The sequence below is a fragment of the Salvia splendens genome, chromosome 6, assembly GCF_004379255.2.
Source record: "Salvia splendens isolate huo1 chromosome 6, SspV2, whole genome shotgun sequence".
NCBI classification, from domain to species: Eukaryota; Viridiplantae; Streptophyta; class Magnoliopsida; order Lamiales; family Lamiaceae; genus Salvia; species Salvia splendens.
In genome coordinates this window covers 33,657,567-33,669,866 of record NC_056037.1, presented here as the reverse complement: position 1 = coordinate 33,669,866, position 12,300 = coordinate 33,657,567, and the positions used below count along the sequence as shown (strand labels likewise).

Here is a 12,300-nt window from a genome sequence, read left to right as displayed (position 1 = left end):
CCACACTTCTAATCAGTAAAACCAGCGTTATTTATTAAGTAAATTTGTACAGTCGAGAAAACGAACAAACTCCTTACAAAAACCGTGTCAAATGTATCAACAACTCAACCTCTTTACTTGTATAGATTCTGCAAAAAAAGTTAATAGAACCGAGTAGAGTTTGGTACAAACCAACACTGCAATAGAACGGCGACACATTTGCAATGATCATACCACTTGATAATTTTCAGCAGAGAGTAGCATTCTCTGAGCAAACTTGGGAGGATTTCCTCCTTTCAGAGGCAAAACGTTAATCACCTGCAACAGATAATATACACACTTCATTCAGAAATAGGCACATATATTACTAGGATCATCTCATGATCATTACAGCTATAGCTATTCTCTTCCATGAAAAATACCCATCAACAGGTCTAAATGATGTATAGCGTGTGATGCAGAGAGGGCAGAAGAGAACCTTTAGGTCACTGAAAGTTCTTGTAGAAGTAAAGCGCACAGAAATTGGGAAAAGATCTGATGTATCGATTGCAGGAATTACGAATTCCATTGATCCACTGCAGGCACAACATTACATTAATAAGCCAAATCAGAAACACAGCGGAATCAGATTAAACTAAGCAGAAAAAATTCACTGCCAATTAACCTGCGATTGGAGTTATCAATGAGTACAATGGACCATTCCAAAATTGACTTCCTGGCGTCATACCTGCAATTGATATTTCAAAATGCTCACTCCTTACTTGATGTATTGAACAGGAAATTAATCAAATGAGCATCACAGGATTAAAAGCCTTAGAATCAATAATCGTCTCAATACAATTTCACGCTAAACACTAAGCAGGCTACATGTGGACCCATTTGTTTGACTTGCTCTTCTCTATAAAAACGATTGATATAACTAATTGGTAAATCAATAAGGTGTTATACTTAACATCACTCAAAACAGCATCTCAAACTAAAAGTTTATACCTAGTCACATTAGTAAAATAATTACAGGGACCAAACTCATATGACAAGGATCGATTTTGTTGCATCATGCAAAGCACAATCATCAAAAAATTAAATGAAAAGCAACCACATTTCATTGGTTAAATAATAAGCTAAACCTAACAAGGATGGCTAGCCATTAGCCTCGGATACTCCAAGGTCTGATTCTAGCCGTTGTGCCTTCAGATTATCAAGTGGGCTTAGGTAGCCCTATCAGTCAGTGTGGCTTGCATTGAACATTAATAAGCTTATCGCAATGAGTTTGTTTCACAAGCAGAACCACACATTGAAGTGGCAATAAATGGTGTTAAATTCCACCGATCATTAGATTTATTACGGACGCATCTTTGAGAGACTATCTTACTTGCTCAAGCAATACCTCATACAACTATATCTTAACTTCATAGATTAGAAAACTCTAGCTTCTGATCTAGTAGTCAACTTTTAGATGTACGAGTTATACATTTTTAAAACAATACCAAACACAATAAAGAGTAGACAGTTTTCAGATGTATCAAGGATTCAAAGGAGTCACTGAGAAACTCCAATCCAAAACTTACAACTATTGCTAGTCAGGACTCAGAAGAGATAGTAAGTGATAGAAAATAGAGGAAACATGATATCTCTTATAACAATTTATCAATGAAATGTTAATAGTAAGCAATAAGATGAAGCCACACCTCCAATCCCCATCAATTTGTTGTACTCTTGGTGCCTCTCTAAGAGCTGGAAGAGGAATGGCGATCACAACATTTTGTAGATCAAAAGTTGGAGCTTCATACTCCATGTTCACATACGTGTCATTCCCAGAAACAGAAGGCCAGCAGCTAACTGCAATGACAAAATAATTTCAAGTAGTAGACCATTTACAAGATGGCACATCTTTCTAATGTCTTCAATGCTTGGGTGATACACAAGAAAAGCTTACTTGACAATGGCACAAGTGACTCATCTGCACTTTGCATTCTCCATTTCAACAAACTAACACCTTCACTGCCCTGGCCAGAAGGGAATGGGCGGTTTAGGTCCCTAAGACCCAAAATGTTTTCACCATTGTATAAATCCCTGTTAATGTTGGGGTGGGTCTTAAATATAACTCCAGGATTATCACCAGTCTCAATCTGAATCAACATCAGAAACAATACTCTCAGTCTCAGAAGCATTCAACATGAACAAAAACACACTTTTCAGATCTGGATAGAAGTGAATGCAGATTGAGGGCAGGAACGAGAACTGAGGTACCTGAACTTGGATGAATCCATCATCTTGGTTAAGTATCTGGAGTGATAGCATACCCTGCAGATCAAAGTTTCCAATGCCACCATCCCGTTTCAATGTTACATTAAGCTTTTCTTCGATACTTAATGTAACAGGGTCACTTGGCAGAGAAGCAGGTGCTCTGGACTGACCAACACTTGGTCTCACATCTTCAACAATCACTTCACCTTCAGCTTTAAGAGATTCCAAAAATTGGTTGGTTCTTTGTTTTGTCACAAGCTTCATACTAGAACCTTTTGGCGGAGCTGAAGCAGAGGATGATGGATGAACTAATCACAGAAAAGAAGCAAACGAATTAATGTAGCCTAAATTCAATAAATTTATCATTTAACCACCAGGTCCACCATAGGATTCCAATAACTGTATTCACTTTTAAAGGAGGCTGCAACTATATGGTGTCTTCTATAGCTAAAATAACAGCAAAGTAACCAAGAATATGTACTCAAGAAACACATTACAAAGGATGAAGTAATCTTTAACCATTTGACTATGAAATTATCCCTATTAGCTATGATTAAAGTTATATCATCTTCATAAAACTTGTAGAGCATCACGATGATCCTGGTCAGTAGTTCCGATATCAAGTAGTTGCAAACATATATAAAGAGCATACCTTTGGACTTAGAGAAGGACTCCCCTTCGGTGTTTAATCCAAAGCTTGAAACACCTCCAAAACCACCACTGCTGCTAGATATGCCGGTGTCACTGCCAAAGCCCGTTCCAGAAGTCACTGATTGAAATGACGTAAATCCTCCCAGACCTCCCTTGTCACCTCTATTCTTCTCAATCTATATAGAACAGAACACACAATAACTTAATCCATCCATGCTGACAATTAGATATTTTGAGCATCAATGTTGAATTTAAACCATTTACCTTGCTTTTGTCAATCTCACTGGCCTTCCGTTTCATGACATCCTTGGTTTCATTGATTTTACTTTGTAGGACCAACTTGTGCAGTTTCTCTTCATGACTTTCCATTTCACAATACTGTTTGACTTGTGCAACTGTGACATTTTCCTTGTGTCCCAGCGAGATGACTTCATCAAACGCGAAAAGAATCTCAAAAGCTGTCTTGCCAATGCCTTCCTCATCTAGGGAATAGGAGTATTCAGGCACCTAAGATGGTTAAAGAAAGAATGGTACAGTTTACAGAATACAATAATACCAAGAACGTCAAAATTTTCTACAAATTTCTGGTGTTAGATATGATAATGACTTCAAGCGGGGAAGAAGAAAAACTTTTGTTCAACAGAACTAAGACACATGGAAGATCAAGTAGAATACAGAATGTGCACGAACAAGCAAACTCAGAATTTAAGAATGTTAAATTCAAGCCAATAATTAAAAAAGGATACAAGTTTAGAAAGCAGCCTCAGTGTCTCCAAATCCTCGAGGATGTTGCTCTGCTTGTTTGTAACAAGAAGCAAATATAGGGTCTCTATTGGCTGATAAACATAACGGACATTCTCAGTCTCAACATAAGTATGTTGTTTCCCTGTTCCCACCAATTTGGGGAAAGCAGCAAGGTAGCCCTCAATTCGTATACGAGACATGTCAACAAACTGCCTCGAGACAAGTGCTGTAAAAGATACAAAATCACATCATAAAACTGTGCTAATCAAAGGAATGGACATAAAAATCAACATCATAGAAAAATTGTTCAGAGAACTTGCCAAAACTAATCACATGTAGACTAAATAAATTGAATAGATAGAAAGGCTGATCAGCAATAACTAAGATCAAATGTGAAAAATATAAGCATTAGAAAAGGCATGTAAAGAAAGTTGAACAGAAGGCACATGCACCATAAAGCAGACTTTTTGAACAAATGTGTAATTAAAGAAAGCAATGCACGGAAAATGCAGAGAGATTTGAAACAAAATAGGCAGAACCAAACTAAGCTGAGGCCAATACTGACATAGAAGAAGGAAATCTAGTATATCTAAATTAATCAGTACAGCCCTTAAGATAGTCAATCTCAATTAAAAAGATATGACAAACTGACCCAACTCCAAATGTAACAAAGGGCATAAAATAGCTCTATAACCACGGATACACAAACACAGTAGTTTAGATCCCAGAAATGGTAGCACTTTAGATTTTTTTAGAATTTACAGCTCACTAACAAATATATGCTCTTGACGTAGTCCGCTAAAAATAATTCGAAAATCAATGAAGCACTTATTCTACTTCCAATATTCTACGGGATTAAGAGCCTTATGTCAACTTGGACACAGCTAAAAATAACATTTTTATAATTCCTATGTCCTCATCAGCATGTTCCACAAAATTATTAAGTGAAGGGAATATATGAATGTGTTTGTAATCATGGTTAGTTTTGGCGTCTCAGGCTATGGTCAAAGGCAGATTTATGCACTGAATGTATTTAGATATACAACATAATATAAGTCAATATCTTCTACATGCTTCTTTTGCAGCTCAGATCATCTCATCCTCATCAACACTTGGGTCTAATTTGCTTATTAGAATAGTAATAGAATGAGGTTAGTAGAAATGTAGAATGTGAAAACAAGGGCATAATCAAAATATCATACATGCCTAAGAGATTCTGCAACCAGAAAAATTAAATACAACCATACATGCCTAATCATATACACAGTCACTTAATCATTCTTGAACAAATGTTCTAAAAGGGAACTTAGGAGACGGGCTGAGGTCATTTTAATGCTCACTTTGCAAAAACATTTTTCGTATATTGAACACACGGACATGAAATAGCCATAACAACTAAAAGCATTGACCAAATATAAGCATCTTCTCAAATCAAAATTACAATTTCAAAATTAGGATAAGTAGTACTCCTATAAGAAAATCAGGAGCCTACCTTTGCCAGATTTACTTATGATGGAAGCCGCAAGTACAACCTGCATCATAGAGATAAACGTCACAAAATCAGGGAAGCAGTTCATTAGGAGAATCAAAAAGAAAAAATGACATACAAAACGCACCATCTTGTTTTCTCAGTTCCCCACCGGACACAAATCTAAATAAACGTTAAAGTAGCAACAGAAAGAACACCTACAAAGCAACAATAGAGCCTTTAAATTTGCAGAAGTAAACGAAATCAATTGAATCTGACGAGTGAAAATAAATCACAGCACCCTAGCTACACAATCACAGGATGAATAAGGAGATCCAGATCCGGCCCAATGGAACGATCTAGGTTTCAAATTCGTAAAACGTACGGATACATGAAACCTAAGATTTATAAATTATAGAGAATGAAATGTGGCTTCCCTACAGATACCACGGGATCAGAATGCAGCAAAATAAATAAACAGAAACTAGCGCTAGTTTCGAGCAGATCAACCGAACAAAACTCCAGATCAAAAGTTACGTTACCGGCAAATTCACCAATATCCAGAACAAACGAGTAGCTGCAGAGTGCGATGAAGAACTGGTTAGGCTGATTTGCAATATTGACCCTTGAGAAATACAATTACTTCGCCAAAAGCACCCATCAATTCAATGTTGTAAAAATCGGACCCATAAGAGCGTTCACAATGGTCGGCGGACAAGCAATAGCCCAGCCATGCCATATCAGCAGCACTAAATTTCTCCTGCCACATCAGCTGGACAAGCAAATGGACAAGTAGTCACAGCCATGCCACATCATCAGCACTAAAAACAACAATCACACAAAATACGGAATTAAATTCACGCCACATATACCGGAAAATTCAACAATTTCATTTAAATTTAAAAAAAGGGTACATAATTTAACAAATTACATAATAAAGAAAATTACATAATTTAACAAAATTACATAATTAAAAAAAAATTGGCTCGCCGGTTCCTCGCCGATCGGGAGGCTGCAATAGCGGCGAGCCGATTGGCGAGAGAATGGGCGAGCGCCAGGGAATCGGCGTTCCCTCGCCGAAATTCTCACCCATTTGGCGCTCGCCGGCTGCAATAGTTCGGCGAGCGCCAAAAATCGGCGAGCCGCTCGCTAGCCGACCACGGGAGATGCTCTAAAGCTATCGGTTCATACTTTAATCAATCGTATCGATCGGGCTACTAGTTAAAACAAAATACTATTGTTGTTAATTTTAGAGTACAAATTATTAGCTTGCATAACATGACGAACCTGTTAATGATACGATATAATATGAGTTGTACGACAAGATAACAACACGATAAATATATTAACTTGATTTACGCGATTAAAGCATGATACTCCCGCAATTAAGATTTGATATTACACTATTAAACTTGATTTACAAAAGCCTATGAAAAACTAAGGTATAATTTAAAAAAAAAGTTAAAATACTATTAGTACTGTATTAATTTTTTATCAGGTTACTCGAATCCAACTTGAAATTATTAGGTTCCTAATGGATCAACTCGATAATGATATAAACCAAACAAAACTTAACTTAAATCATTATTTTTATTCATATTTGTATCGTGTCGAAAGTTGTCTAGCCTATTACAAACAATTGATAAATCCATGTTTGGTATGCCACTTATTACAAATAGGGTCATACTCGATTGAAAATCGTTGTTTACTTTGTCTGCAAATCGGCGGCGGTCACCTGTCGCTTGTTTGGTTTATAGCATACATATTATTATTATCTAATGAACATAAAGTTAAAGATTGCGATATGATGGATTTGAAGTTGAAACCTATAAGACCATCTCCAACAGTACTGCAAAACTTAAAAATGCAGTAGAATAATACCTCCAACCGTAATGCAAAAACCAATCCTATTATAGGTTTTTAAAGAAAAAATACTTATGTTTAGATTTGCACTAAAACTACACTAACTTTTCAGATTTTAATTTAATGAATTCAAAGTCCAAATTAATTTATATTTATCAAAATAGAAAAAGAGAAGTAAACCAAAAGAAAAACTTACAGAAAGCGGTGACGGAATGGAGAAGAAGATATGAAAATAATCTAATTTAATCTTATTAATATATGATAATTAGTTATTAATTAGTTGGCTGGCCCACATTTTTATTGATTTGTTAAATATACTACACGTTTTGTTTAATATAACAAATATATATATTGCTTAGTTATGCCTATTAATATTGATTAGTTAAGCTTTAGTAAATTATTACGACATAATTTGGTTGCTTTTAATTTTCAATATTAAGGATTGGTTTATTTTAGTTTAAAAATTAACAGAAATAGTAATGTTAGACTAATATTATGCTTCTAATGTCCAGCAGCAAACGATAGAAAATATGAAGACTAATAATTAAAATTATAACAATTAAAAATCTCAATCTAATAATAATCTTGTAAATCAAAATCAGATCCTCCAATATTGTTGGTTTCATATATAATTTTCCAAATTATATAGTAATATTTTATTTAATGAACAATAGATTTCATATATAGTTATATTAATTAATAAATCTTACTATTATATTTAATTTAATTTAAGTTATTGACAAAATGGCATGGGTTAATGTGTAATTTTGATAAAATATATAGGTATCACTGAAAAGTATAAAAAGTAAGTGAGTGGAAAATATTATTTGGGGTTTGAGTTTAGTGTAAATGGTTGTAGTAAAATCAATATTTTGTGCAACATTTACACTAAAATAAGTTTGAGTTTAGCGTTAGTTGGAGATGCTCTAACCTTGTAAAAAATGTTTACATAAATAAACTTCAACAAATCGTGAAGGAGGTATTTGAACTCTAAAGCGGACAATATCAAACTAATGTGCAGTCAACAGTTCTAACACACAATTGTTTGGAATCCTAGGGTGTAGTGGTGTCATCTATAATCTAAACAGAGACTACAATATAAAGTGCGACAACAATCAAGGGTCGCAGGTCGCCGATCCGCTTGGATTTCACATAATTTTAGAGATTAGACTTGTATGATTTTGATCATATTTTGCGAAGAAATGACATGCTTATGTCTTTATCTTGAATTCTTGATGAGGTTAGTGTTTTGACTAGTTTGAGAATAATGGGAAGGATGTGTAGAAAAAGGGTTCAAAACGGTTAAAATAGACGAAAAGTGGAGCTCGAGTTCAAGTAAGGAGAAACTGCACATACTAGTTGCTCGTTGGGTTCAATGCACTTGCGAACCTACCTACTCATTGGTGAGCTTTTGTACTACAGAACATGTCCAACGACTCGTTGGATTCAATGCACTAGCGAACCCAACGACTCCCTAGAAAGCCACTTTAATCCAGAATACATCTAGCTACTCGTTGGAAAGACATTGTAATTCCAAAACACATCTAGCGACTTGTTGGGTTCAACACACTTGCGAACCCAATGACTCGATGAGAATCGTAACTGATCCTACAATCCAACCGTAGGTATAAATGGACTTAGGACACGATTTCCAACCATTTAGCAACCCCCATACACATTCTTGAGAGAGAAAAGACGAAGAAGAAGACGAGAATTCTGAAAAGAAGCTGCGGAGGCTATGCAGACACACATACTGGAGATATGTTTAGAGAGAGAACTCAAATCGGCATTTTTCATTACTTCAAATGTAACCAGATGCGATACATATATACTCGATTCAAATGATCTAAAAACATTGTACTAATCTACTTTAACAAACTCTAAACATCGTACTAATATACTTTAACAAACTCTGCAAGACATGTTTCCTCTTTAAACCGCGCAACACCACGTCGCGCCAAGTACATATGTGGTCCTCCATCTTAGTTGGCTTGTCCGTGGTTTCAACGCGTGCGAGGTTGATCATTGGCTCCTTTTGTGCCGCACACCCCTTACTCTTCTTTGTCTCATTCTCAGCTTTAGCTCTCGTGGAGTTCGTGATTGCTTTGGCTCGTGCACAACGCATTGCCGCTTGATCAGCTTGACGGTCCAGTGGCTTGAGACAATATATTGCAGCTTGATCAGCTTGGCGGTCAGGTGACATGAGATCAGGCATCGCGGCTTGTTGATCAACTCGGCACGTGCCGGCTTGATCAACTTGGTTAGCAGCGGCTTGATCCAGCTGCGGCATGCAATGTGAGCGTCGGCATGCAGTGGCTTGATCAAGTTGATTAGCAGTAGCTTGATCCAGCCTAGGCGTCTGATCATCTCTTCTAACACACCCCCTCAACCCGAGCGAGGCTAACTACACTACACCCAACCTTTCTCTTAGCTTCACGAAGGGTTGATGACTTAATGGCTTAGTGAAAATGTCTGCTACCTGATCAGCCGTAGGAACATGTCTCAACTCAATTTCCTTACCCAGTACTTTGTCTCTAACAAAATGTATATCCAGCTCAATATGTTTGGTCCTTGCATGAAGCACTGGGTTCGATGCTAAAGCGATAGCACTCATGTTATCTACCCAGATCACTGGACTTCCCTTCTTCTTTATCTTCAACTCACCAAGCATTGAAGATAGCCAGCTCACCTCTGCAGCCGCTTGAGCTATACTTCTGTATTCAGCCTCTGTGCTAGATCTAGCAACCACAGTCTACTTCTTCACACACCATGACACAAGATTTCTTCCATGATAAGCACAAACACCAGTAGTAGACCTCCTATCATCCAAGTCCGATGCCCAGTCTGAGTCTGAAAAGGCAGAAATGTCTCCAGTTGATTTCCTAGTCTGAATTCCATGATCCAAAGTTCTTGAGAGATATCTCAAGATCCTTTTTAACTTCCCTCCAATGTGTGTCCAATGGTTCTGCCATATACTGACTCACTTTGTTCACTGCAAAGTTGATGTCCGGCCTAGTGATTGCAGCATATTGCAAGGCTCCAACTATGCTCCTGTAAAATTTTGGATCAGATATGGGTTCCCCAGAATGCTTGCTCAACTCTAAACTCGAGATCATTGGAGTTGGACACCCTTTTGCACCTGTCATGTTAGCTTTCTTTAAGAGATCTTTGATGTAGTTAGATTGACAGAGGTAAAGGCCTCCATTGATGGTCTTCACTACTTCAACTCCCAGAAACAAACTCACCTCCCCAAGTCTTTTAAAGAAAAGCATGAATTCAATTGAAAGATGACTTTTTGTATAGAGGCTTGAGAGGTGCCAGTGATGAGCATATCATCAACATAGATGAGAAGGTAGATAATGTCTGCACCCTCCTGTCTGATGAACATTGAAGCATCGGCCTTTGATTGGATGAATCCCAAACTAATGAGAACATAATGCACCGTAAAGAACCAAGCTCTATAAGCTTGCTTTAAACCATAGATAGCCTTGTTGAGTTTACATACCAAATGAGGTCCACCTTGTACAAAACCCATAGGTTGCTTCATATATATATCTTCTTTGAGCTCACCATTTAAGAAAGCATTATTCACATCAAGATGAGTGACTGACCAACCAAGTGAGACGGCTAGACTGAGAATTATTCGGATAGTAGTAGGTTTCACAACAGGACTGAAAGTTTCATTGAAATCAAAACCAGGTTGTTGAGAGAAACCCTGAGAAACCAATCTAGCCTCATATCTTGCAATAGCACCAGATAGATGTAATTTAAGCTTAAAAATCCAAGTGCAACCAATAAGATTCTTCCCTGGAGGAAGTGTTGTTAAAATCCATGTTTTATTGTGAATAAGTGCATAAATTCACTCAACATAGCAGCTTTCCAGTCAGGAATTAGAAGGGCTTCGAATGCAGATTTGGGCAAGAGAGGAGTTGACACAGAAAGAGTGTATATCTTAGGCTTGAAGATACCAACCTTGGATCTGGTGGTCATGGGATGAGTGACTTGAGCGGTGGGTGGAGCAGGGGTAGGATCAGTTTGAGAAGATCCAGGGGAATCATGAAAATGAGTATGTGGATGATGTTGAACTTGAGTAGGAGAGCTGGCAGTAGAATCAGTGTAAGGTATTGAGGAAGAAGCTGAAGGTGAAGTATGCGGTGATGGACTATTTGGAACATGAAGAAAGTATGGGAAGAGAAATAGAGTGATGGCACGGTGTGACTGATGAAGAAGATGGGATAGAAACAAAAGTCTGGAAGGGAAAAGTGTATTCATAAAAAACAACATCTCTAGAGACAATTATTTTCCCATCAGGCAGGAGTACTTTATAGCCCTTGTGAGACAAACTGTACCCTAAAAAGGATCTCCTAACTGATCTAAACTGAAGCTTGTGTTTGTTATATGGCCTGGTATGGGGAAAGCACAGACAACTAAAAATTCTCAAGGCTGAATAGTTAGGTTTGTTAAGAAAGAGTTTTTTCATGTGGAGAGAGATTATTAATGGCCTTAGATGGCATGCGGTTAATCAAGTAAACCGCAGTGACAAAAGCATCATCTCAAAATCGTTGAGGAAGAAAAGACTGAGCTAACAAAGCTAGCCCAGTTTCAACAATGTGCATGTGTTTCCTTTCTGCTAAACCATTTTGTTGTGGAGTGTATGGGCATGATACTCGATGAATGACACTCTTTAAGAAAAGGCACTAGACCTTGAAACTCACCTCCCCAGTCAGATTGAAGTATTTTAATTCTTGATCCCAACAGGTTTTCACTCATGGCTTTAAATTGTTTAAAAACAGTGAACAAGTCATTTTTGTGTTTAAGAAGATAAAGCCAGGTGAATTTAGAATAATGATCTATGAAGGACACATAATATGAATAACCATTCCTATATTTTACTGGTGATGGCCCCCAAAGATCACTATGCACAAGCTCAAGGGGTGAGTTATGCTGTGAAACAGACCGAGGAAAATGCAATTTATGAGATTTAGATACACATCAAGGATAGCAAAGTGTAGGAGTTTTTATTACTTTAAAGGAGATATTATAGCTGTTAAGTGCACTTTTCACTACATCTAAAGTGGGATGCCCTAGTCTACTGTGCTAAATAGACAAATCTGGGCAGAAAAAAGAACTAGAAACATACTGTGAAGTGCCCATGGTCAGGGAATGAGCAGCTGGATTCTCTGGTCTGGAAGAAGAAAAGGGGACTGAGCCACGCTTGATTGGGGTATGATCCACTAGAAAGTGGTATAGACCTCTCTCAAGAGTTCCTTTGAGCACAATTTCCTTGGTGCTCAGGTCCTTGACAAAACAGAAACTCGGGTGAAACTAAAAGAACACAGAGTTATCTT

The 12,300-nt window shown here is 37.3% G+C and overlaps 1 protein-coding gene across 2 annotated transcripts; it reads right to left on the bottom strand.

Annotated features, from left to right (window-relative positions):
• Positions 1-12: 12 nt before the first annotated feature.
• LOC121807006 (coatomer subunit delta-2-like) lies at positions 13-5,782 on the bottom strand. Of its 2 annotated transcripts, none has more exons than XM_042207192.1 (12): positions 5,632-5,782; positions 5,238-5,307; positions 5,114-5,153; positions 3,624-3,847; positions 3,142-3,384; positions 2,879-3,053; positions 2,230-2,534; positions 1,916-2,108; positions 1,668-1,818; positions 644-706; positions 458-554; positions 13-297 (listed from the first exon to the last, which is right to left on the bottom strand). In XM_042207192.1, exons 2-12 carry the CDS (start codon positions 5,238-5,240, stop codon positions 208-210), a joined length of 1,584 nt encoding a protein of 527 aa, XP_042063126.1. In that variant the 5' UTR covers positions 5,241-5,307; positions 5,632-5,782; the 3' UTR covers positions 13-207. The 2 variants fall into 2 exon arrangements, with proteins under 2 accessions (XP_042063126.1, XP_042063127.1); XM_042207193.1 differs by lacking the exon at positions 5,632-5,782 and adding an exon at positions 5,391-5,589.
• Between the last annotated feature and the right edge of the window lie 6,518 nt (positions 5,783-12,300).